Source organism: Chelonia mydas, chromosome 4 (genome assembly GCF_015237465.2).
Source record: "Chelonia mydas isolate rCheMyd1 chromosome 4, rCheMyd1.pri.v2, whole genome shotgun sequence".
Lineage (NCBI taxonomy): Eukaryota > Metazoa > Chordata > Testudines > Cheloniidae > Chelonia > Chelonia mydas.
Genome location: NC_057852.1, coordinates 70253921 through 70281793, shown reverse-complemented (window position 1 = coordinate 70281793; position 27873 = coordinate 70253921). Strand labels below are relative to the sequence as shown.

At 41.4% G+C, this 27873-nt stretch overlaps 1 protein-coding gene across 26 annotated transcripts in view; it reads left to right on the top strand.

Moving 5' to 3' along the window:
* NEK1 (NIMA related kinase 1) overlaps positions 1-27873 on the top strand; it is a 144313-nt gene that overhangs the window by 9138 nt on the left and 107302 nt on the right. For 13 of the 26 annotated variants that reach the window (XM_043545967.1, XM_043545961.1, XM_043545970.1 and 10 more), the window contains exons 1-10: positions 3289-3438; positions 7414-7562; positions 7665-7761; positions 12146-12243; positions 13728-13811; positions 15279-15346; positions 15478-15564; positions 16951-17005; positions 18613-18813; positions 20771-20831. In XM_043545967.1, coding sequence (XP_043401902.1) covers positions 7446-7562; positions 7665-7761; positions 12146-12243; positions 13728-13811; positions 15279-15346; positions 15478-15564; positions 16951-17005; positions 18613-18813; positions 20771-20831 — 868 coding nt within the window. In that variant the 5' untranslated portion in view covers positions 3289-3438; positions 7414-7445. Of the gene's footprint in view, positions 1-3221; positions 3488-3558; positions 3677-4380; positions 4556-5315; positions 5364-7413; positions 7563-7664; positions 7762-12145; positions 12244-13727; positions 13812-15278; positions 15347-15477; positions 15565-16950; positions 17006-18612; positions 18814-20770; positions 20832-27873 lie in introns of those variants that run through there. The other 13 variants (XM_037897511.2, XM_043545964.1, XM_043545952.1 and 10 more) reach the window with 10 other exon arrangements.

Sequence of the window (27873 nt, the reverse complement as noted above, 5' to 3'; positions counted from 1 at the left end):
CCCGAGAGACCACTCCCTTTGACATCAGCTGCCACTTCCCAACCCATTGCATTCCTTTGGATGCCGCCTTGCTTTGTTCTGCCATAACTGGAAACACATAACATCTGACAGATGGATTTTGGAGATTATCTCCAATGGGTGTTCGATCCACGTCACCTCTCTCCCTCCCCCTTGTCCTCCTCCAGCGCCCCTTCTCACGAGAGACTGTTATGAGAGGAGTTCTTGATAGGGACTCTGAGGTAGAGAAGTTTCAGAGTAACAGCCGTGTTAGTCTGTATTCGCAAAAAGAAAAGGAGTACTTGTGGCACCTTAGAGAGTAACCAATTTATTTGCGCATAAGCTTTCGTGAGCTACAGCTCACTTCATCGGATGCATACTGTGGAAAATACAGAAGATGTTTTTATACACACAAACCATTAAAAAATGGGTGTTTATCCCTACAAAAGGTTTTCTCTCCCCCCGCCCTCCCCATCACAGGGCCTAATAACATCAGCCACGCTATCAAAGGCTCGTTCACCTGCACATCCACCAATGTGATATATACCATCATGTGCCAGCAATGCCCCTCTGCCATGTACATTGGGCAAACTGGACAGTCTCTACGTAAAAGAATAAATGGACACAAATCAGATGTCAAGAATTATAACATTCAAAAACCAGTCGGGGAACACTTCAATCTCTCTGGTCACTTGATTTCTGATCTCAAAGTGACTATCCTTCAACAAAAAAACTTGGAAAACAGAGTCCAACGAGAGACTGCTGAATTGGAATTAATTTGCAAATTGGATACAGTTAACTTAGGCTTGAATAGAGACTGGGAATGGTTGAGTCATTATAAAAAGTAACCTATTTCCCCTTGTTTATTCCTCCTCCCTCCGCCACTGTTCCTCAGACGTTTTTGTTAAACCCTGGATTTGTGCTGGAAATGGCCCACCTTGATTATCATACACATTGTAAGGAGAGTGATCACTTTAGATAAGCTATTACCAGCAGGAGAGTAGGGTGGGGGGAGAGAAAACCTTTTGTAGTGATAAACACCCATTTTTTCATGGTTTGTGTGTATAAAAACATCTTCTGTATTTTCCACAGTATGCATCCGATGAAATGAGCTGTAGCTCACGAAAGCTTATGCTCAAATAAATTGGTTAGCCTCTAGGGTGCCACAAGTACTCCTTTTCTTTTTGAGGTAGAGAAGGCACTGAGGGCAGTTTGCCTGTGCAGCACTAATTAGCCTTGAGGCAGAGCGTGAGGAGGGGAAAGCACATGTGCAGGCCGAACAGACACTGCTACCAAAGATCTCCGATCAGAAACGCAGGGTCGCATATACACCAACAGTGGAGCACCCATAGGGGGACACATCTTGAAGAACCATCATTACTGCACAAGGTGAGTAACTTCTTTTCACTCTAGCCACCTCCCAATTGACCTGCACTCTACCCTTCTCCCCCCGTCCACCCAAGCCTGACATCTACTGCAGGTATAGCAGGGTGGGGCTGACTGAGCCCACAGTAACTCAACCTTTTCCTGGCTATTGTGTGGTTTGTATACCTTCTCCCAGTGACCAGCTGTCAGGGCTTGTCATCTTGAGCTTTGAAAACTCCACTCCATTCCTGAAGCAGTTCATTTAAAGAAATGGGAAGAGTAAGACTGACAGAGAGGAAGGGACATCTGGTGGCAATTAAGCTGAAGAGCAGTTTAAGGAGAAAGGGAAAAATACAAAAGCAGATGAGAGCAAATAAGTTTGTAGACTTATTGGGAGTGACTCTAAATGATGGAAAAAGGAATAATGAGACCTGTCAGTATATCACTACATAAGTACCTTAAAAGTAGAGGTCTGAACAAGTTAGCTGGAGATTCAACTAAAAGAATAGAATAAGATTCCATGAAAAATAAAAGGACATAATGAATATTAAAGCAGTTGTCTTTTATATGTTAACAATTGTTAGTAGATTAAAAATGTAAGTAACCCAAACCCCATCCTCCTCCTAAATCATCTCTCCAGCAGGCACAAAGGAACAGAATGAGCTCCATCTCAAATGTTTTTATGGCCAGGTTGGGAACCTGTGGGAGTTTTGCTGAGACTTTATTTGGACCATTGTGAGTGCTATACAGGGAAAAGAGCTAGTCTGTAACAGTCTGGAAAGAGACCTGTCAGCAGCTTGAGATAACATCAACTGCCAGGCTTTTTGTCTTGTAAAATATAAACTATTAATGACAGTTTTTGAAGATTGTCTTTTTCCTTAAAGATAAATAATTATTTTATTCCCATTAGCTCATTGCCATTTGCTATTGCCTCATCTATTTTATCAACAGGTACAAATATTCTTTGATGTTGGGGTTAACATTCATACCTATAGTACCAGATACACATCCACATGTAAAATCCACAGTGTATCTTACTCTGTCTTTTAGATCGCTGGATAAGCTTAGTGTAAGATAAAACTTCTTAATACTACATTCAGTACTGCTCAGAAGCTCATGCGCACACACATAAGTACAACTTATCATGCATCCCCATTTATACTCAGATGCATTAACACACACACTTACATGCATACGCCCATATACAAAAACCTGTTTATATTCTGACAATAATATAACACAGCAAGCAGTTATCTGCATACATATACGGGAACATACATATTCATGCACCAATCCCTATACTTAAAGGCATCCAACACCTAGGGATTCACATGAATAGAATTACAGACACACATGCACAGCCATGTCACACATGAAAATTTATGCACAAGCACAAAAACATGTCTGGCCACTCAGAAACAAGTATGGAAAGAGACATTGATATATATGGTCACGCAGGCATAGCTATATGCACAGAGACAGATAGCCTTATGCCCTTATATGCATGTAGACAGACACCATGCACAGATGTCCATTCAAGTCCATGCATGTATGGAAATGGATGCAGACACATGCTCATTCATGAACACATGTGAACAGATACAGAGATGTGTCCATGCACACACATACTCTGAGGCACAGGTATGCATACGCTAGGTAGGGTTGCGAACTCTGAAGCTATTCAGGAAGATTTTTTTTTCGTCCATGAAGTAATGTCATTTCTTAAAATCGCCTATTAAAATCTCCCAGATTGCTTTCAGTAGTCACTGGGAGATCGATGCAGATTCCGAGAGACTCCAGGCCAATCCTGGCTCATTCAAAGACATTGATGCAGCGCAAATACCCTCCTCCGTCAATCACCCCTGAGCCCCGCCCCGCCCCTGGGCGCGTGGAACTTGCCTCTCTCGCTCTTTGCTGTCACGTGCTTCTTTGCTCCGCGTTACCAGGGTGAAGCCACAATCGCTGCCCCGCTAGCCGGGAGGCGCAGCCGAACTTGCTTGGCTCGCATAATCCAATGGGAGCCGGCGTTGGGACGCGCTCACCCATTACGGTGCGAGAGCTGGGTCTGTGGCGAAGGTGGGTTGAGCGGTGGCTGCTGCTGCGGTAGTGGCAGGGGCAGGGGCAGGTGAGTTGGGGAGGGGAGGGAGCGGGGCGGAGCGGAGCGGTTGTCGGGTACGGCTGCTGGGGAGCAGCTCGTCTTCCCTGCCAAGGAGGCGGCGCGGGGGCTTGGCCGGGGCAGCGCCTGTCCGCCGTTGGGGTGGGGGGTCTCCGGTCTCTCTGGTGCAGCTGTGGGCGCTGCCGATCGAGGCTGAGGGTGAGGCTGGGCTGGTACCGTGGGAGCCGGTCGGGGCGGGCGGTTTATCCGTAGCCCTGGGGGAGGGGGTGGTTCTGCGGCTCCCTGTCCTTATGGGGGTGGCGGCCCTTCGTGCGCAGGTCACCGCTGCCCTCGCCCTGCGGCCGGCTCCTCCCATCGGCTGCCCGTGGGGCTGCTGGGGACAAGTGTAACCCACGGGCACCCGAGTCTGGGTCTGTCTCCTGGGTCTTAGGCCTGCAGCCGCTGACCTGTGAGGCTCCCTTGGGGGAGCAGCGCTGTTTGGCGTAGCCTGGCCCCTCCCTACTCATGTGCCTGTTTCCATCTCAACGTGCCCTCCACCTAGCTGTGGTGCTGCCCTCTCGCCCATAAATATCTTTGTCCCTCAGCGTTGGCTTCCGTGATGCCTTTTGTGCACCCCAATGTCTTTCCTGCACAGATCGACAAACCCATCACCCTCCCCTGTTCAGATCCCTTCTTAAGACACCCGTTTACCATGATGTCTACAAGAAACTAAGCATCTAATTAGGGGCAAACTGTGGTTCTTGTCTTTGGTTGGACTGTGCTTAGCCTCAGCTTTTCTCCTCCCAAAGGCTCCTTAGTCACTAAAGGGTTACCTCGTCTTGGGATAGCTCCCAGCAATAACCTTTAAGTATAGGTAATAGCTCCAAATTAGCTTGACTAAAAACTAAGTTTATTAAACTTAGATGATGAACTACGGAAAGTAATAAATGGAAAACTTCATACTGCAGTTGAAGATCACCTCTGTGCTATGCTGGGCTGGTAGAAAGACTCTTTGCTGCAAGTAGTACCTAAGAAGACAATTCTGAGTTTGAACTGGTTCCTCATTCTTTTGTACCTTTTTCTCTTGCCCAGCCCTAGGTGGGTCTCCTTTCTCTTAATCTGATAACGTTTAGTTGGTAGATCTCAGTTACCTCCCTTTGGTAACTCTGGCTAGTTTGTCTGACTGCTTGAGTTTGAACAAATGTTCTTCCTAGCCTTCTGAGTTATTTTAGTCTATCTCAGGGGTGGGCAAACTTTTTGGCCCAAGGGCCATATCAGGGAATGGAAATTGTATGGTGGGCCATGAATGCTCACAAAATTGGGGTTGGGGTGTGACCTCTGGGGTGGGGTTGAGGATGAGGAGGTTGGGGTGTGGAGGGTGCTCTGGGCTGGGGCTGGGGATGAGGAGTTTGGGGTGTGGAGGGTGCTCTGGGGTGGGGCTGGGGGGTTTGGAGGGCAGGAGGGGGACCAGGGCTGAGGAAGGGGTGCAGGTTCCGGCTGGGGGTGTGGGCTCTGGGGATGAGAGGTTTGGGGTGCAGGAGGATGCTTCAGGCTGGGATCGAGGGGTTTGGAGAGCGGGGCAGGGGTTGGGGCATAGGGAGAGGCTCAGGGAGTGCAGGCTCTGAGCAGCATTTACCTCAAGCGGTTCCCGGAAGCAGTGGCATGTCCCTGCTCTGGCTCCTATGTGGAGGCATTGCCAGGCATCTCTGCACGCTACCTCATCTGCAGGCACCACCCCTGCAGCTCCCATTAGAGCGTGTAGGAGCTGGAGCGGGGCCATGTCGCAGCTTCCAGGATTTGGCCCATGGACCGTAGTTTGCCCACCTCTGATCTGTCTCCTTTCTGTCTCCATTTCCAGCCTAAGATAGTCTTTCAAACTGGGTTCTCCTTCTCTTTATATATAATGGTAAGTGAGGAGTCTACAAGCCAAGTCATGCTTACAGCACTCAGGAGGTTTTTGTAAATATGTAATTTGGCCTGCAAAATCTTTATTACTGGTGATTATATGGGAGAGAAAACGAGAACTGACTGTTGGAGCCTAAAATTAAGTACAGGCCTGGCAGTTAGTACATTATTTCTTTACTTGTGAACTGTGCAAATTTGATAGGGAGTTACCAAGAGACAGTAAACTTAAGCCTTTTTTTTTTTTTAAATGTACTGCAGTTCTGAAGAGTGACAGAAAAAAGTGAGATTTGCTTGTTCTGATATTTGATCTTAACTTTTGTGAGGTAGCATGTTCCGTTAGGTAGGGCATAGGACTTGGAGTCTAGGTGACCGGGTTCTGTTCCTAGCTCCAATACTAACTTGCTTTTTGATCTTGGGTTAGTTATTTACCTTTTTAAAGATGGGAGGAGAGATTTGTCAAGAAGTTATCTAACTATATTTTTTTGTAAAGCGTTTTAAGATCTGCTGATGAACAGTGGTAAGTACTATTTTGATTTAAAAAAACATGGATTCTAACACCAACGTTTCACTCTTTGTCTTGAATATTGTTAATGTACAAGTTCTAGGTGAACTTGGTAAAAGACTTAGGGTAGGACTTACATTTCTTTTTTCTCAAAGGTTTAGTCATAATGGAGGCTTTTGGTGAAGTCCTTGCTCTGAAGTAAAAACAAAACTACCTTTGACGTCAGTGGAGTCAGGATTTCACCTTCAGTCTTGAAATAAAAAATGAAAAGTTACTACATTTTATTGATGAAACAATAAATATATATAAGAAACTTGTAAAATTTTTTCAATACACTGGTAATAATAGAAGACACTTGTCATTGACTGTTTGATTTGCACAGTGAGTAAGATAGGGCTACATAGTGAATTAGACCTGGGTCTTGTGGATGTGTGCCTTAATTTTGGCTGAAATCAGTTTGCGTTTACTGTGGTGTTACTAAGTGCACAGTTGAGTCCTCCACAGAGTGGACAATAAGGGTAGTGAGATAGGAGTGTGTAGTGAATGAAGCAGAGCTACATTTTGCAAACACTGAAAATAATATTGAACAGTTGCCTCATATGTTGAATGGCACCCAGCTTATACCAGGGAGAGTTCTCTTTTCAGTATAACAATAGAGTATGTTGTAATGTATGTATTCATAGGAAGCAGAGTTGAGAATTTGTAGATAGTCTTAACTTTTCTACTTCCAAACTTTTTTGAGGGCTTCACTTTTCCACATGTACAAAAGTACACATTAAAAAAATGTGTCTGAGTGTTGATGGAGGAAAATTCAGTCACGGTCTCAAAGGAGTTTACTGTCCAAATAGACAATGCAGTGCAAACACATATTACACAAGGAGACCATAAGATGAATCTATAACAAAGTGGTGAAGATTTGAAAAGTATATAAATGTCACATGTCTTTTTAAGGAGGGTAAGTGGTTAAGGAGGATAACTTCACCCAAGTCTTCTGGAAGGTTTTGGTGGAAGTGAAGACAGGCTAAACTTCAAGCCCCGGTGTCAGTTTTTAGCTATATAATTTTGCCTGATTTCCAGCATAGGCATTCTGCTGCTTTTTAATAAAATGTATTTAAGTATTCCCACTCTCTTCCTGAAGTGGTCTTCCCCAATCATATTAAGGGAGAGGAAAAGGAAGCTAAGTGCTTTAGATCTAAGTTATGCTCACCTGCTAGCTGAAGCAGAAAACATGGCACTGAATACTGACTCTGCTTGGAGACTGAATGCACTCACTTTATTTGGTATTTTCTGACTGTCTACCTGCATTCATTCCATCAAGATGAAAGAGCTGAACTGTGTATGGCAATATAGCCCCCTTATTTTTAGACCATTCAAGCGGTGTGGGTGAGAAGTTGAGATTTGGATTCACTGACTTGCAGAGGAGAAATGAAGTTTCTTATGGAATTGAAGAGACAAATGAATTAGAAACGAAAGTGAAATGCATAATTTGATCTGGCAGACACTAAACTTTATTATTCAGTTAACAGAGTATGCTCTGTTTTTTGCCCAGCCCTTGTGTAAGGATGCCTTAGAAAAAGAACCATGGAGAAATATATTAAAGTGCAGAAGATTGGCGAAGGATCCTTTGGAAAAGCAATTCTGGTCAAAGCTAAAGAAAATAGCAGACAGTATGTTGTTAAGGAGATAAACATCTCTAAGGTGAGTGGTTTTATTAAGTAACTGGGGTTTGTTTGTTTTCTTTTTTTTGTAGTCCTCCTCTCAAAAACAGTGTCTGTTCTTTTTTCCTTTTTCTTTTTTAAGATGTCCAATAAAGAGAGAGAAGAATCAAGGAGAGAAGTTGCTGTATTGGCAAACATGAAACATCCAAATATTGTCCTGTATCGGGAATCATTTGAAGGTAAGATTCAAAACTACATAATGGAACCTGAACTAGTGGATGTACAGTAATATTAAAATACAAGTGATGGTCCATGTATTTTTTTTTAAAACTTATACATGATTTGAAAAACAAATCTTCCCAATATTTTCCCCTCATCTCCTTAACTATCTCAGTTCCTTCTGGTCTGTAATTTTGTAATCCACTGCTTCACAGAAATAACCAAACCAAAACACCACCACACGTTTGTTTCAGCTCCTTCCCTTTTTTTGGATAAGGTTTAATGTAAGTGAAAAGTTCATGAGTTCTTGTTCCTGCTCGGAAGGTCCAACCAGATTTTTTTCTTCCAATATGCATGTCTATCCTAAGCTCTACATTCTTGTACTCAAACTAAAGTCAAATATGACTGACCCAGCTGACTGACTTGAGAATGGATTTCTTGTAGGCATAGGACAGTAAGCTACCCCATACCATCACCACAAAGCTTGAAAGATGCATGAAGCATGTAGCTTGCCCTGATGGATTTTGATTGATTTGGGAACGACTTTCAAAACCAAGGATCCTCATAGAAGACGTGAATATCAGCTGGCTTGGAAAGATTGAAGGGGTTGGTGATAAGCTATTTTAGAGCACTGCCACAATGGGTATCACAGGAATAAGCAGACCAGTTAAGGAGCCAAACATGCTATTTGTGAAACAGTGTTTGAAAGCAGCTGAGAATATGAACATAACCTATGTGCACATCTGGGGTTCCCCGTGATTTAAACAGAATAATCAGACATTCCTTTTGATTGTTTGCTTTCTACGTTCATTTATTTTGTAACTGTAAAAGTACATTTCCATGCAACAATAACTTCATTGAAACGTAGGGCTGGAAGGGACCTTGAGAGGTCATCTAGTTCAGTCCCCTGTGCTGTGACAGGGCCAAGTATAGCTACACCATCCCCGGCAGATGTTCTAACCTGTTCTTAAAAGCCTCCAGTGATGGGAATTCCACAACCTCCCTTGGAAGTCTATTCTAGTGCTTGATTGTCCTCATAGTTACAATGTTTTTCATAATATTTGACCTAAATCTCCCTTTGTGCAGATTTAAGGTGATTGCTTCTTGTCCTACCTTCAGTGGACATGGAGAACAATTGATCACTGTCTTCATTGTAACAGTCCTTGGCATATTTGAAGACTGTGTTAACAGGTCCTCTCCTCAGTCTTAATTTCTCAAGACTAAACATGCCCAGTTTAACTCGTCCTCAGGTCAGTTTTTCTAAACCTCTTGTCACTTTTATTGCTCTTCTCTGGACACTCCAGTGTAGTGCCTGGAGCTAGACATAGTACTGCAGATGAGGCCTCAGCAGTGCTGAGTAGAGTGGGACAATTACCTCCCATTTCTTATGCACGACCCTCCTGTTAATACAGCTTTGAGAGATCTCCAGGTTACGCCCTAGCAAGAGGGGGTATTGCCTGTGGTGGTTGGTGTTGGCCTGCTAACACAACCATCCTGTCAGTTACTCAAGCACAGTCCTCCTGGCTATGCCAGCCCTTTCTTTGCCCTGCAGCTTAACAAGAAGAGTACCTGAGTCTGCTGGAAGCATTCCCCTGTTATGTCATGCTCAACACTGGCTACACACAGAAATCCCAGATCCCCTGCTCCCAAATGGAACAGCGTAACCTAGTTTACCCGAGTAGCTCGGGCAGCCCCTGGACTAGCCACACCTGCTGCTGCTGGGGCAGTCTTGAGCCACCACGCCTCCCACCCCACCAGCAGCAGCAGGAGTTTGGGTGTGGGAGGGTGCTCAGGGCTCGGCGGGGGTTGGGGTGCGGGAGGGGTGAGGGCTCTGGGCAGCGCTTACCTCAGGGGGCTCCCCAGAAGCAGTGACATGTCCCTCCCTCAGTTCCTAGGCAGAGGTGCGGCTGGGCAGCTCTGTGCGCAGCCTTCGCCCACAGGCGCCTGCCCCACAACTCCCTTCGGCCACAGTTCCTGGCCAATGGGAGTTGCGGAGCCTGTGCTCGGGGCGGTGGTATCGCATGGAGCCCCCTGGCCGTGCCTCCGCCTAGGAGCCAAGGGACATGTCACTGCTACCAAGGAGCTGTGCAGAGCCAGGTAGGGAGCCTGCCAACCCCCGCACATTCCCCAAGAACAGTGGGGGTACTGGGCTGCCCATTCCCATAAAAGCATGCAAGATTTAGTCAGAGGTATCTAGTACAAGTCATGGACAGGTTACAGGCCATGAATTTTTGTTTACTGCTTGTGACCTGTCCATGACTTTCTTTCTAAAAATACCCGTGACTGAAACATAGCCTTATGAACATTTACAGTAGAACAAAATCAGGTTTATTGAAGAAAGAATAGATGTTCCACTAATAACAAGAGAGTGATGGTTACAATACAAAGGAAAATCATAAAAATGTAAACTAGTGCCTACATTTATTAATAGTTAACTTTCCTATCTAATAAAGTAGGTTTTCCCCTTCAAATTTCAGTCTGTTGCTGAGGTGGCTGGCTTTATAGGAGCCACAGTCCAACTTTTCATGAAAACATTTTGCTCAACAAGATGTCTCCTCATGTGAATAGATTGAGTGCCTCTTCCCACCCCGTGTTATACTGAAGCAATAGTCTGTCTTTATTCATAGGCAGGGTGATCCCCTGTCTGTTATAATTGTTTGCAGTTGTGTTTGATAGTTTTCCATTGACTGTTACGTGATGAGGCAGTGGTAGAAAACTGCATTACGTCGCCGGCTTGACCAAGGAGGAGTGACAACTGTCTCCTGCATGAATAGGTTGTCACCAAATAATATAACTCACTGGTGATTCCTTTTAATGTTAAGATCATAAGTGCATAAATATTACCTGTATACACATCACACCATGATTATGAACAGTTTTTATTGCCAGTTTTCAATAGAAACCGTATGTGTTTCCCTTTATGGACAGATACCCTGTAAGCAACACATGTGTTGTAGTGAGTTATCAGGTCTGAGGCGAGAGCTGTTTGCAAAGAACAGGGTCCCCTTTGCCAAGGGGACTTTGTGTTACTGCACTCCAGTATATTAGTCTTTTTTGCAATTGCATCACATTGTTGGCTCAAATTGTGATCTTCTGTAACCCCAGATCCTTTCCTGCAGTACAACTGCCTACTGAGTTATTTGCCATTTTGTAATTGTGCATTTGATTTTTCTTTCTTAAGTGTAGTACTTTGCACTTGTCTTTATTGACTCTCATTTAGGAAGATAACTTGAGGTATTCTGTTTGCAGAAATCTTATTTTATAGTCTTTTATAGCAGTACTAAGAAAACAGACTGGTCATCCATGAAATAATTATTTAATCCACAGTAACAAGACACTGTGCTACATCTTTCTAGTTGAAACCTCTTGATTACACATATTGAAATGATTTGAGGGAATCAAACAGTTTATTTAAGGGACCACTCTGCACAGTGGTGGTAACTCCAATTTCTTTTCAGGATGAGACCCTAATTGATTATAATAGTTTATATTGAGCCTACCGCTTGGGATAGGTGACTAAATTCAAATGAACTTTAAACAAATTTAAATGAAATCCAATATTGCTTAAACTTCTTCCATCTTGGAATGTTTTAAAAACCATTTGGTAATCTATACTGGGAAATAATTGCTAACCCATATTCGTTTAACCTTTTTTGAAGAAGTATGGTGAAACATGATTTTGTAAAGGGAAAGTGGAAATTCTAGAATGCTTGTCCTGAGCAGTATTTGATTGTGTGTATGTGCTTGCAATACTCTGATGTTTTGTGCCAAATTTGTGGGTATCATTGTTAGTTGAATAGAAAACTTTAATAGCATATTTCGCTAAGTACTCATGAAGTATTAGAAAGTTTTTGAATATGCTCGTAATTTCTGGCCTAATAACTTCCTGCTGCTTTAATCTTTTTTTATTGTACAGTAACTTAAATACTGCATCAGGGTCAGAATCATGACATTTTATTGTATGTCTTAATTCTGTAGTTGTACAGTGTGTGAATGTATGTAAAGCATTGCATTTCATAATTCTTCAAGAAGCTTGAGACCTATCTCCATACATGAATTTTTTTTTTTATTCTTCTCCCCGTCACTGAGATGGAATGACACACTGGGATGGCCCAGTGGCCCCTAACATCATATTGAAGTGTTGGTTTACGTGATATGGAGGGAAGAATGCCACCTACTGAATCATCAATGCCAAAAATGGAAACTGCAATATAAGCAGTTTGCCGGAAGCTTGGCAAATAAATAATTGATAACTATTTATTTCTTCACTTGTAGATTTAGTCTTTTCACTTACTGTGTCTTTGCTATGGCATATACAAAAAGAAATTTCATATGTTAAGATTTTCAGAAAGCTTTTACATCTATATTTGTCATGAAACATTGAAATATCTCTTGTTCTTACAGAAAATGGCTCTCTCTATATAGTGATGGATTACTGTGAAGGAGGGGACCTGTTTAGACGAATAAATGCTCAGAAAGGCATCTTGTTCTCAGAGGATCAGGTAGTGGGAATTGTGGGCTGTAATTTACATTATACAGTTTCTGAGCACAAGAACACTTAAATTGAGTAGCTTTGGATCAGATTGGTGAATATGGTTATTTTAATCTAGATGAAAGCCTGATTGGTATAGCTATAGAGTGCTAAGAACTTCATACTACTTGGAACTTAGACCAAAATTATTAATGGAACTACAATAAAAGATGCATCTGACAAAGTGGGTTATAGCCCATGGAAGCTTACGCCCAAATAAATTTGTTAGTCTCTAAGGTGCCACAAGGATTCCTCGTTGTTTTTGCTGATACAGACTAACACAGCTACCTCTAAAACCATACAATAAAGGAGACATTCTAGGTGAACCAAACGTTAATTCTGTTGGATTTTATGGCTCAAGATTTTCTCTTGCATATTTTGATTTTTTTTTTTTTTTTGGGCTGGTATTATGTTAAGGTAACTTGTTGGGCTTCTGATACGCATTTTGTTACTTTAATGAAATCAAGGATACAAAACCAGACTTTAAGGTTTCCATTGTATTAAATCCATTAACTAAAAAGTTCTTCAAAATGAAAAATTTCAGTCTTGGAAATGTGTAAACAGGATCTTTTTCTTCATGTAGTCATACGCTTGGACGTTCGTTAGTCGAGGAGTTGTGAAGTCTCTGAGGATTTTGTCTTCATGCTAAAAATAAGCAGAGAAGAGAATCTGGCAATACTCTTGGTTGGCACGGGTTGGGAATACATTGGGCTTTTGCTGGCAGTATATAGAGAGAGGCAGAGTTGAAAAAAATTGCATGTGAGAAAAATACTTCTCTTCTAAATCCTTACCAGTTAATTAGGAACTACTACTTGGAGAGATGCTAAATGTAGAGGTGAAAGTTATAGTAGAACTAAAGTACAATACTGAAGTCTATGTATATTGGTAATTTGAAAAGATGAAGAGCTTAACTACAGTACTTTTTAATTTTTTTTTTTTTTTAAGGATGGAAAAACTTTTTTTTTTTTTTTTTTTTTGGTAAACTTGGAAAAGCCATGAAATGAGAACTATCAAACTCATTTTGGCTTGCTCGGAATCAGTCTCCTAATTTTATGCCACTTTGTCACTTCTGTAATTAAGATCAGATTTTTTTTAATAAAAGTGTGAAGAATAGCATAATTGATAAAAGTATAGATGCTAGTAGGAGAGCTTTAACTTTTTTTTATGTTTAATTTCTTAATGGACTATAAGAAGATACTTTTATTTTGATCTGCCGTTGAGATGCTGTGTTGTAACTGAGGGGTATTCCCCCAAAAAAGTAGAATTTAAAGGATGCAAGGCCACATTCCAATTATATGTGCATATACAGCTTTATCATAACTTTTAAAGATAGTAAACTGTCTAGATCAGTAAAACTTGAATAAGGTTAATCCTTGTTTTATTTTTAACAGACTTTAAAACTGTGTGTGGGTGTATAAATAAAAATAGGACACTAAGTCTATCTTTCTCTTCTAGATAATGGATTGGTTTGTACAGATTTGTTTAGCACTAAAACATGTACATGACAGAAAAATTTTGCATCGAGATATAAAGTCACAGGTATGCTGGATGGTATCTTCAAGTTGAATTACAGTCGAGTGATGATACTTTATTTTTATTTTATTTGATTGATTGTTATCTCCCAACTGAGGAAGGGAAATAAGCTGGTCTTATGTAAAACTACTCAACTCCCATTGGCTACAGTGGGCCTTGAATCAGACCCTGCTGTCTGCTGCCCAAAATGTGCTGCACAAGTGAACACAAACAGAATGCCACCTAGATGGGACACAGGCTACCTGTGTACCATCTATTTTTAAAAATAAATATATAAAACATTCCTGTGGTAGTTTGGCTAAATCCCTGGTTACATAACTTTTTTAAAAAAATAGTTTCATTCTGGAATTTTATATTAAATACTAAGATAACAACCAGTAGCACCTGCTCAATGAAGATTTTTGGACTGGATTTTAGCTTTGAGTTATTTATGACCTTGTTTTTTACAATCAAGAAAGACTTTCATGCTTGGGTTGTTTGGGTTCTTCTGCTCTACCAATACAGCTGCAATGGGACGCTGTTACTACATGGCTTCTATTTGCATAGACGAGACCTTAATATAGTTTCATAAATGTTAGGTACATAGGCTCTACAAAATGAAAAAGGAAACATCTTTAAAGTCTAGTCTACTGTGGGTTACGAAACCACCACCAACACAGTATCCATGCATGTTTTATTGTCTCTCCCTGCTCCCTTCCAGTTCATGCTGGTAAATACTGAAATTTTATCAGATTCCTGCTTTCTAAATCTTTCAGAGCAGGATACCTGTATATTTCTAGACGTGCCTGCTTACAGGAACAGAGCAGGCAGAGAAAGGAAAGCATCACAAGGATGAAAACATCAGTCATGAAAAGACTGAGGCCTGGTCTACACTGCCACTTAAGTCAATGTAATTTATATTGCTCAGGGGTATGGAAAAAATCACCACAGTGTCTGTGTTATGCTTTCCCACTGACTTAGTTTCCGCCTCTCGGGGAGGTGGAGTGCTGAAGTCAACAAGAGAGCGCTCTGCCATCAACCTACCACTTCTTCACCAGACCTGCTAAAGTGACGCCGCTTCATTGATTGCAGTGGCGCCGATTTAGCATGTCTTTGTAGGCAAGGTCTAAAAGACATTTGCTTATCCCCTGACTTGGTGGTATTTGGAGAGTACAGTCAATAGAACTGAAATATCTTGACTCTCTCTCTGGTGATACAGTGAGGCAGATGCTTAATATTAGGCAACACTTCAAACCACTTACCCCCCAAGTCAAGTAATAGGCATTTATACAAAGATATCAATGGTGTAGTGGTGGGTTGTTTTTTTTGTTTTGTTTTTTGTTTTTATTATTTATAGTCTATCCTAATGGATTGCAAACTATTGGAACAGTGTAAAGTTTCAGTGTTTCCATTTGTTGCTTTTTTGTACAATTAAATAATTTTTGTTCTTGCACTTGAGTTGTAACTGACTTTTTTTCCCCCTCCTGTATTTAGAATATATTTTTAACCAAAGATGGAACAATACAACTGGGAGACTTTGGAATAGCTAGAGTTCTTAACAGGTAACACTCATTTAGCGCTGCTCTATATACATTAATATGAGTAGATCGATCTAGTAAAAATGGATGCTACATGACTATGTAACTTATATAAGTTAGTTAACATTCATTTTTAGTTTTTTTTTTTATTCTAGTACTGTAGAGCTGGCTCGCACTTGCATAGGAACACCATACTATTTGTCACCTGAAATCTGTCGGAACAAGCCTTACAACAATAAAAGGTACTGTAAAACATTTGACTTAAGAGTTGTTGTTTTTTCATTTTGATTTATTTTGTTTAGAAATTTAGAGCTATTCTATTGATGCAATAATAAAGAGTTCAGTCTTGATCTCCAATGCTGTGCACTTTACTACATGGGTTGGATAAATCTATTGAGTGAATGCGCAAGCACAATAACTGACTTCATTAAACATATGAGGGTCTGTGCCGTAGCTCACTGCTAGTTACCAGATTGAGTCTGATGTAGTGCTATCTTATTCCACAGAGGCCATTTTCTCATGCCACAACAGTTAGAAGCAGTAGCTGGTCCCATCTTCTCCAACCTCCTCTTGTGTGTATTAGCCAGACTCTCTCTCAGTTGGAATCCATGCCAATCCAAAGCTTCATAGGCAGGTGTGGTGGTGGAGGAATTTATCTATTAATCCTCATTGGTTTTTGGGAGGAGCAATATGCCTGGGTTTCTCCCCCACATCCCCCCATAGAATACTCCCAGCATTACAACTGGGAGTTAATTCTGATCAGAACTATGTGCAGCAGCTTCACTCCAGCCTCAGACATAATGAGTCATGTTCCAGCCAGAATCTGCCATCCACAGGAAGTGAGTACAGGGTTAATCAGTAATAAAACTGTCTAAATAACTGATTTAAAGAAAAAGCCCACAACACTTTTAAATGCTTTAGAAATTTCCAAGTCGTGTAGGACATAAAATCCAGGGTACTTACATCTCTTAAAAAGAGAGACCTTCCACCATTCACTTATCCAGTTTATCTAAATCAGATATGGTGATAAGTGTGGTATTGATTCCTACATAAAAAGAGTCTGGAGCCGAAATATCTGGTGCTGTCTTTGTTCGGAAGAGGCATATGTTTGTTTTTTAAATAGATAGGAAGCTAGTACATCTTGCAAAATGCACAAATGCTTAATTTCTGTCACTTGGTTTCAAGAACATGCTTCTCGAGCAGCGATACTCAGACCTCAGTGGTTCAGGAGCCAAATTCAGGATCAGCGTTACCCCCAGAAAAGCCACAGTAGCGTGAATTCATTGTTTCACTTATTATAGTACTATTCATATTTAAAGAGTATGACAAGGGAAATATTTAGTTTTATTTATATGATGTATGTATGTATGTATGTATTCTCACGGCAAGTAAGTTAATAACTTAGTACAAGTTGATAACTTGATTCGTTAATAACATAGTAAAAATATTCTGATTTGGTTAATAATTAAATCACACAATGTTTTTATATATTGTGCTACAAAGAGTTGCAGGAAATGCATTAGAGAGCCACTTGTTTTTCACTCACCACAGTCTGAGGATCGCTGTTTTAGATAATTTTGTATTTTTGGAGTAAAAACTAATTTTTCAGGTCTGTTCTCTTTCTTTAGTGACATATGGGCTCTTGGTTGTGTTCTCTATGAGATGTGCACACTTAAACATGCAGTAAGTAAAAATTTAAAATACTTTGGAACTATTACTCTATTTTACAAACATACCTCTTTGATTATTTTGTCCATTGTCAAATTTCAGACTGATATATTGTATTTGAGCTGATGCAGGGCTTTTTATGGTATGTGCTTGTTTTTGAAATTAACTTTACTATTGTAGCCATCTCTCCACCACATTGCTGCTGATCTTAGTTGGCCAACCTCCCTCACTTTTTTGTTTGCCGCCTATCCTGCATGTCTGTACAGTATATTTAGCAACACATTTTTTTTAAGCCTCCTTCACTAAACTATGTTTTAGCAACAAAAGTAGCAAGTATGATAGCAAAAGTGCATTAAACAAAGTGTAGCATTCCTTTCCTAGCAATATTGTGAACTTTACATTCAATTAGTTATTGGTGAATTCAGTCTGTATCTTTGGTGCAGTAGCACTAATGAGCTTCCTTTGTAGCATACACAAATGGCAAATGTCTTCTGTTTTCTAGATTTTTTTTTTTTTTTTTTTTTTTTTTTTTAAATATACCTTACTGCTCTTTAGAGGCTTTGAGAGTATCGTTTTGGAGACTATCCTTTTCCTATTAGTATATTTTGCTCTCTTCCTTACGTTCCCATCCCACTTTACCCCCTTATTTTAGAAATAAAATTGAAATTAGTGTTTGATTTTGTTTAAATGTATTGTCATTAAAAAAAAAAATCACACTTGTCTGAAACTGTTTATCTAAAATGACTGTAACAGAAAGATTAGAGGAAAAATATTTTTCAGTTATCTTGTGTAATCCATCACTGTTTCCCATGTCTAGTCAGTCAGTTTTCCCTGCTTGGTGGGTCACTGATATGGCAACAGTGGGGAGAAAAACATTTTTAAAAATAGGAAAATATAATTGTTAAATGACAAAATTTGGAAAGGGGCTTCAGAGGCAGATGTGGTACTGGAAAGTATTTATATATAATTTAATAGACTGGATTTCAAGTGATGTCCCTTTTTAGCTGCTGTTCTTCATCGTTTGCTTCCAACCCCAGGGCCTAATCAGTATTGTTGATTAAAGGATTAGAGTGAATTCCAGAGAGGTGCCAGAGTACCTACAGCTCATGTTGAAATTTCAACAACACTTCTCAGGATTTGGCCCTAAATGAACACAGACCTTTTACTATCCCTTTTGTTCCTAGAGGTGGCGTTTTCATAAAAGATTGACAATCTGGTGAACTAAAAGGGAAGGAGGCTAGCAACCTATATGCATTTTACTCCAAAACATTGTTTTGCATTACCATTGACTGTTGCCCAGCTTTGGGAACAATTTTTATTGGTTAACTGTAGATACAGAGCTAGCAAAAAGCACAAAACACTTTCAGAATCCAAAAATTAGTCTTATTATTTATTGTGGCAGAGTTGTATAAAATTTAAGTATTTAGTATCAGATTACTCGATACAGAGCAAATTTGAGATCTAAAAGATCTTTTGATAATGGCCCTTCAAATATTTAAAGAGAAGTAATTTTTTTATTTTTTATTTTGGTATGTTTATGTAAATTAAGTTCTTTGTGGCTGTGCCAGCATTACAGTATACATATTAATGTATGCTAATTTCTCTCTTTCTGGTAATTATAGTTTGAAGCTGGTAACATGAAAAACCTGGTACTGAAGATAATCTCTGGATCTTTTCCTCCTGTTTCTCTGCATTATTCCTACGATCTACGTAATCTGCTTTCACAGTTATTTAAAAGGAATCCTAGGGATAGACCATCAGTCAACTCCATATTGGAGAAAATCTTTATAGCCAAACGGGTGGAAAAATTTCTTACACCACAGGTATGGAAATGATTTTAAAATAGCTTTAGAATTCTGCCCCTTTTATTTATTGTGCTATGTTCAACCATGTGCACTTTTTATTATAGTAAGATGCAAATTTAGAATATAAGATACTCATGAGAAATTACTTCCAAAAATATTACAATAGAAAGTAAAGAACTTGTATCTATTTTGAGGAAAAATAGTTACTACTATATTTAGGAAACAGTCACACTTATTTTACCAGTAAAATGAACTGCCAACAAATTTCATTTTAGGATGTTGAAATATTGTTTCTATTCCTGAATTTCAGTAATTCAGTTAATTAATTTAAGTGCATCATGTCCTGTGTGCTTGTACAGTTAAAAGTTTAGTTAGTCTTTGATATATCTGAACAGGTGGCTATCCATGACATAGGACTGACAATGAATTCAGTAACCTACTAGTACCATTTCCTTAGTACTTTTTTTTAAATTTGCAAACAGTTCCAAATGCTTTGGGAATATTTAAGAGTTAAGCAGGTGGGGGTGGGGTGTGTGTTTTTTTTTTTTTTTTTTTTTTTTTTTTTAAAGCAACCATGAATGTTTAAATGGACATAGGAGTAAGTCTAAGGAAATTGTTCAACATGCTTCTGCCCATAGTGGAATTCCATGATCAGTTCTGGTGATAGTATTACATTAAAATGACAATATAAAGGTGAGCAAGAATAGCAGAGGGCAAACAATACTGATTTCATTTATTTATATATTTTTGGAGATGTGTAAATCTAATTCATGTATGAATTGAAATTCCAAATGAACTTTAAACTTCTTACAGGAGTTGAAAATTCTCTTGGAATTTCTTTTAGAGCTAAAATAGGGAGTAGATCCCCAGTGGGAGCAAATATTGTAAATTAGGTTTTTTTTAAAGGACTGTTTAGGGGCTTAGCTGTCCAATGTTAACACTGTCCTAAGGGTTAACCTGTTTGCTCCTGTGATCTGACTTTGCTTCCTGAGGCCAGCATAGGTTTAGAATTTTCAATGGGGTCTGAATAGCCATGAGTTAATTAGCAGTAACTTACCATAGTCTAAAGGCAGTATTTCCTTCTGGGTCCAGTGAGGGCACTGGATGATGGGACTCTTTTTCACTGGGACTTGCGCAAATCAATTGAAGGGATGGCGAATTTAAAAAAAAAAAAAAAAAAAAAAGTAAAAAGTATCTGAAAAACTTGTACCAACACTAGTAACTATTAATATCTAAAGATCTGAATGTGTAAATTTTCTCAGTTTGTAAGTATATTTGTGCATTTGACAGCACTTAGCGTAATCAGTTTTGCTGTTTTCCCATGTGTAGTCGGGTTTTTTCCTTCTTGAAAAGACAAGACTTGTATAAACCACAAGGAAGCAGACAGATCCCCATAATGATTTTAAAGAAATAAGAATTAAAAAATTCCTTCCATTTAAAAGTACAGCAAAACTTCAGAGTTACAAATACCTCAGGAATGGAGGTAGTTGGTGATCCTGAAATGTTCGCAACTCTGAACAAAACTTTATGGTTGTTCTTTCGAAAGCTTACAACTGAACATTGACTTAATACAGCTTTTGAAATTTTACTATGCGGAAAAAAAAATGCTGCTTTTAACCATCTTAATTTAAATTAAACAAGCACAGAAACAGTTTCCTTACCTTGTCAAAGCTTTTTTTGAACTTGACCTTTATTTTTTTGGTAGTTTACGTTTAACACAGTACTGTACTGTATTTGCGTTTTTTTTCCCTTTTTTTTTTCTGGTGCTGCCTGATTCCATCTCACAGTGTATAATGTTAGGCATGTATGTAAGTTTTAACAGAGTTAAGGCCAAAGTTTGCAGATAAAGTTGAATTACAAACTTTACTTTCACCTAATCTATGTAAGGAAAGTGAAGACTTCTGAAACACTTTAGTCTCTTGCAGGTGCATGCATAAAAATTGCAGCTAGTAAAATAACTTTGCCTTTTGTTTAGCTTATTGCAGACGAATTCAGTCACAAAGTGTTCCACAAGTTTGACGCCCATGTTGCACCAGGTAAATGTACACGAGTGCTCTGCAGTTGCAGTAGGATAGATTGTGTTCAGATATGGAATTTATTTTGACCTGATATTAAAAAAACAACCTGGAAATAAATATAAATATTTTATTATTTATTTATTTTATTTTATTTTATTTATATTTTTAGGAAAGCATGTATGTGTAACCTACGCATTTAAACTATAAATGAGCCTCTAACTTACATTTTACTCTTGCCACATTATTTTCAAAAGTAAACAGATGGCTAATACTGAACATCAGTCAAGGGATTAATCAGTATTTCTGTTGCACAGGTTCTCTCCTCTTCATAGCAAATTGGTAATACTGTAATTTTCATTTTGGAATTTTGGTGGTGGTCCAGTGTTGTTGCTGGAGGCTCCACGTCTGAGCCTTTCAACTCAGGACACCAAAGTTTCTGCCTCTGATGGCAGAACAAATTGCTGGTTCAATTTCTCCCAACTGCTTTTTGTCTTACAACTTCAATTTTTATTTGTTTTTATGCAACTTGACTTCATCTTGCAGCATTGATGAGATGAGAGGAATCACTGCAGCATTGAGGGTCTAACCTTTTAGTTTCTCTGGTACAACACAACAGTTTAGGGCATCTCCCCCTTCTATGGGTCCGGTGGCCCTCCATCGGTTAGCGGGACCTTTTCCGAGTGAAAGAGCCTTCACACAGTAATACCCTGAAGCTATATTTATTAGCAATTCATGAACAGAATACACATGCAAAGGATCTGATGCTCATCGCTCCCCATAAAACAGGCTTCTCCCAATGGCCAGTCAGGATTGGATCGTCTGGGGTTCCAGCTTCTGCACAGTATGGTCGTGCAGGGTCTCCGAGATCTAGCAGCTTTGATCTTAGGCTGCATCCCAGAGTTAGGGTCCAACAAACTTTTCTTTTGACTCTCATTATATAGTTAAAATGGGAGTTTTTCTTCGAGGAGTGTCCTTGTGGGTGCTCCACTTCAGGTGAATCTGCATCCCTGCAATCAGAGGATTTCAGTAGCAGTATCTGGTTGTTTCGCACATGCGTTGTCCACATCTTGCACTGTCTCTGGCTGTTACATAGCGCTGTGTGACCAACCCTCCCTCAGTTCCTTCTCTACTGCCCTTGGCTTGAGATGGAGCAATGGCAGTGCCTCTGAGTTTACCTTTATCTTAAGAATTAGTCTAGATTAGGAATTTTAGAACCTAGTTTAGCTAGTTAAGTCTTTATTTACTCTTTTTCTTCCCTGTTCTTTTTTCCTCATGAGAAAGTGTGGGTTTTTTTTGTTCTTTGTTCTTTAAATTATTATACCGTCTAGCATAGTGTAAATGCTATATTCTAAGGGGCATGCCCAGCTTCCGGGTTTTAAGTGCTGCTTCACTTGTCAGTTGTCAGTCCTGGTCTCTGACAGACACTCACTGTGTGTCTGTTTTCTCGGCAATTCACACGTACCACAAAAGTGTTCCCATTGCCGTAATCTGAAGACCCGAGCCAGGAAAGCGAGGAATCTTCAGTTAAAAGCCCTCTTGATAGGGAAGTCTCTGTGCCCAGCATCCGATCCAGGATCATGGACGTCTCCTGGGCACTGGTCTCGAGCGGTGGCATCTGACAGGCATTCTGCAGTACCCTCTCAAAAGAGAGAGCACTCCAGCTGCAACCTCCCCTTCCTGGGAATCTGCCAAAAAGAGGCGATCCCCAACTCCTCAGAGACCATCAGTACCGACTGCACCGAGACAGATTACCTCTGAGGTGGCAGGACCCTCTGGTACTTCAGGTACCGTGCAAGCCAAGGACCCTAAGTGGGCAGGCTAGGAGAGAAGCAGCAATGGGAAACTTAACCATCCCTTCCTCAGTACTGCTGGAACCGCTCAAACGTGCAACACGGAGTAGCTCAGCAGCACTGTAGTGTGTGGTGCCACCTTCTGCCTCCATAGCGTACAATCCTCGGCATTGACAATCAACGTAATTGCATTGGTACTGCCGACAACACCCTCCTCGGTACCAGTGCTGTTAGTACCGCAGCAATTTCTCCGGCACAAAAAACCTCTTAGTGTTTTCAGCACTGGAATCTCTCCTCCTGGGTACTGATATTACTCCATCATGGTCGGTACTGCACCAGCTTACACCGCCATCCAGGTCAGCTCCTCCTTTCTCCAGCAACAAGAATGATGATGAAGAACGGGAAAACCTCTCTTCGCGTCACTCCTCTCCTATCCGGACAACCGCCAGACCAGGTCCACCAGAACAACCTCAACACCACCCCGGACCCAAAGCTCATGGGTGGTTGAGACATCCCTGGATATCTCCGTTAATGCCATCCCCACCACGGTGGTCCTACTGGGACCCATGGGCAGTGTACTGTCACTACACTGTAATCCTCCCAGCACACACAGAGGTGTCAAGGCATTCCCTATTATCCTCAATGCCTGGACCCTCTAAATCCCTGGAAGAGCCACCTGAGGGACTCTAAGAGACTTAGGATCAGGAGGTCACCCCAGCTGCTAATTTTTCCTCCTCCTCTCTGGAGAAAGCAGTCATGCCCCCAGTACCCATAATGGATGATTAAGACTAAACTTTTGTCACAGATATTTTTAGTAAAAGTCAAAGGCAGGTCACAGGCAATAATCAAAAATTCATGGAAGCCTGTGACCTACCTTTGACTTTTACTTAAAATATCTGACAAAATGGTATGGTGAAGGGTCCAGCACGCATTGCTTCTGGGGTCCCCTACTGCCTGCAGCAGTGGGGCAGCTGCAGGGTCCCCACACTGCTTGCAGTGGCTAGGCAGCTGCAGGGGCCCCAGTTTGGAGCTCTCGGGGGGGAGGGCCACCACCGATGGCTCAGAGCTCTAGGGTCCCCCGCTGCCCATGGCAGCTCAGAGTTCCAGGATCCCCACGGTGGCTGAAGTCAGAGAGGTCTCTGGAAGTCACAGTTTCTGTGACAAAATTGTAGCCTTACATCCAGACTTCAAACAGTTACAAGAGCTGTTTAAGAGGATTGCAGACTCTCTGGAGATACCAGTGGAAGAAGTTGTGGAGTCACAACATAAGCTGTTGGACATCCTCCAGACATCATCTTCATCCATGATTGCTCTCCGGATGAATGAGGTATCCATGGACCTGACCAAGGCCATCTGACAGAATCCAGCAACAATTCCACTTGTAATAGAGCGGACAAAAAATATTACGTCTCTTCCAAGAGAATGGAATTTTTGTTTTCACAGCCTACACCAAATTCTCTGGTGATAGAAGCCGTGAATGAGTGGGGCAGACATCATTCCAGATCCAATGCATATCATAGTGACTGGGAATGATTATCTTTTTGAGTGTCAGGCCTAGTCATCAGTGACCCTACAGTTCAGGATCACAAACTATGATGTGTTAATGGCCAAATGCAACCACTCCTTCAATTATTCAGAGATGGGTGACTTTTTATTAATTTATCTCCCTGAGAGCAAGAAAAAGAAATTTAAAGCAGTCATCTCTGAGGGCCAGCTCCTATCTTGAACAGTCATGCAAGCCTCAATGGCCTTGGCAGACACTGGCACGTTCCATCGCCACAACTGTAGTCATGTGGCGAGCTTCATGCCTCCACCTCTCTGGGTTTCCCAAAGAGGTACAATCCACTGTTGAGGATCTCCCGTTCAAGGGCCCAAAGCTATTCTCAGATAAAACAGATAAGTCACTTCACACGCTAAAGGATTCCAGAACAACTCTTTGATCCTTAAGCATCTACACGCTTACACAAAGAAAAAAATGGGAAATGTTACTCAGCACAAAGAGCAAGATCTGTGCCATACACACAAACAGAGGCAATATGACCCACAAAAACATAGGCAGAGACCTACCAGATGGAGACCACTCCCATCTCAACTATGAAAATCCCAGCAACTCCACACTAAACAGCAGTTTTGAGGGTTTGGTCAAGGACCTGAGATACCTCCCACATTTTCAAGTGCTGGAACCATCCACAGCTGTCCATTCTTTCAGAGACTGTCTGATTCCATTCCACCCAGCATGGAAGACCATCACATCAGACAAATGGGTACTAGAAATTATCAAGAAATGGCTTTGAATCCAGTTTACCTCCTTCCCTGTTCCTCTTCAAGGACCCTTCTCATGAGCACCTACTGCAACAGGAAGTAAACCATCTCCTACACCTAGGTGCCATAGAGTTAATACCAACATAGTACAGAGGGAATGGTTTCTACTCCTATCATTCCTTAACCCAGGAAAAAAAACAGCGGATGTAGGCCCATTCTTGACCTAAGGAAACTCAACAAATTTGTGAAGACCCAACGGTTCAGGGTGGTCACGCTTGCAACGATAATTCCAGCACTAGAACAAGGGGACTGCTTCTCGACTCTTGATTTCCGGTATGCATATTTCCACATAACGATACATCTTTCACACAGGAGGTTTCTCAGATTTGTTCTGGGAAAAGATCATTACCACTATGAAGTACTCCCTTTTGGCCTGTCTGTGGTTCCATCGGATTTTCGAAAGTACTGGCACTGGTGGTGGCTCCCCCTTGCAGACAAGAGGTCATAATATCCCCCTAGCTGAACTATTGCTTACTCAAAGCTTCCACACAAGAAAAGGCCCTAGGAGCTACCCAAAAGAAAATAGGTCTCTTCACAACCAAGCTTACAAATAACTAGCAAAAATCAATGCTCATGCGTGTGCAGAGACTAGAGTTCATCAGGGCCTACCTCAGTTCATTGGAAGCTATGGCCTAACTGCCCCCACACAGATTTGTCATTCTCGTCCATCTGATTACTACAACACAAACCAGCCCATGGACATCAGCCAGCACCTGTCTCCAACTATTAGGCCATATGTCAGCAACAATATTTATCGTGAAACATGCCAGACTACATGTGCTACTTTCAAGACTGGCCTCTGTGCACTGGTGGACTCAACCACACAGTGTTTGTGTAGGAGTTCCCTTTGACAGACGCATCAATAATATTCACAAAGGACGCTTCTCTGCTACGTTGTGGGGGTGCACTGGCACAACCACACAAGCCAGGGCAGGTGGTCCCCCTTGGAATCAACATTGCACATAAACCTATTGGAATTTCGAGTAGTCTACAATGCATGCTCACATTTCCTACTCCATGATCAGGAACGAGACCATAAAGGTGTTGATGGACAATGTTGCTTTTATGTTTTATATAAACCGAGAAGGGGGGCATGGTTACACTTGCTATGCACAAAAGTGGTACGATTATGGAACTGGTGCATCCACCACAACATTGACATCTCAGCCTCCTACCTACCAGGGTGCCAAAACACCACTGCGGACATGTTGAGCAGAAAATTCTCCCAGGACTGTGAGTGGAGACTATAACAGGTATTCAAATGCTGGGGGTTCCCAGCCATACACTTTGCAGCAACCCAGAATGCCAAGTGCCCACATTTCTGCTTGAGAGCAGGATTGGAACCCTGATCTCTAGTGGATCTCAACTAGGGATCTGGGGCCATGAGCAGGTTTCAGGTGGTCCTTCAAGCATGGTTGGCATTACTCACTAAGGACCAGGGAAGAAAGCCGAAGCCCTACTGTGCAGGACTGCAGCCCGGGGCCCTGAGCCCCACCACCCAGGTCTGAAGCCGAAGCCTGAGCAACTTTGCTTTGTGGGGCCCCCTGTGGTGTGGGGTCCCAGACAGTTGTCCTACTTGCTATCCCTTAATGCTGGCCCTAGCTTTTATATGCAGAAAAACAGTTGTGGCTGGGCTGTGGAGTTTTCATAGCATGTTGGGGCGGGGGATGGGGCTCAGAAAGAAAAAGATTGAGAACTGCTGCTCTGGGTGATGCTTTTCTCCTCAAATGGGATGCACCTCTACTGTGTGCATTTCCCCTAACCCCTATCCTATCCAGGGTCATACGTAAGATAAGGACTGACAAATCCAGAGTTATCTTGATAGCCTCCACGTGATCCAGACAGACATGGTTCCCTGCTGAAGATGGTCATGTACCCACTGTGTACTCTTCCCCTTCTTCCACATACCTTGTCTCAGGATGTGAGCAAGGTCCACCACCTGAACTTGGCAATACTCCACCTGAAAGCATGGCTACTCCATGATTCCAAAGCAGTGAAATTACCTGTTCAGAGGAAGTAAGAGCCATACTGTTAAACAGCAGACAGTCTACTACCTGATATACTTGCCTACATAAATGGAAGAGATTCCACATATGGTACCAGAATAGATAAACAGTGGTGACTACCTCTCCTTTATCAATATTTGATTACATACTGGAACTTAAGAAATCGGGTCGCTCAATCAGAGTACATCTTGAGGCAATCATGGCTTTCCTCCACAAAGTTGACAAGTTCTCAGTTTTCACGCACCCTACCACTAAACGATTTCTCCTTTACCCTGAAATACGAGCCCCTACATCCTCATAGGACCTTAATCTAGTGCTACGATGCCTTACTAGGCCCACATTTGAACCCTTAGCAACATATTCACTTCTCCAGCTCTCAATGAAGGTGACCTCTTGTTGCTATAACAGCCACATGGTGAGTTGGAGAACTTGGGGCTTTCATGGCACACCGTCCATACACAATATTCTTTAAAATTAAGTTACTCTAAGACCACATCCAAAACTTTTATGTAAAATAGTTGCCTCATTCCACTTGAACCAGCCCATCCATCTCCCATTGTTCTTTCCAAAACTTTTTGGGAACAAACAAGAAATGATGTTCCATACCTGGGATGACAGAAGGGTGCTAGCATTTTACATTTGCAAATTTCTGAAAGATTTAGTCCTGTCAAAGTTATTTCTCCCCATCACGGAGACATGGAACTCTGGCTGCATTGACCTTTTTGCTACTGCCAGCAGAAACTACAACATCCCCCTGCCCCCAGGGACCCGCGCACACTCCACTAGATTGCATTCTTTATTAATACCCTTCCTCAACAATGTACCTATCATAAACATCCGCAAATAGCAACATGGGCATCATCCCATACATTCACAGAGCACTACGCAATAGGGCAGGACTCGTCACTAGGTGCTCTGCTTGGACTCACGGCCTTATTTGTT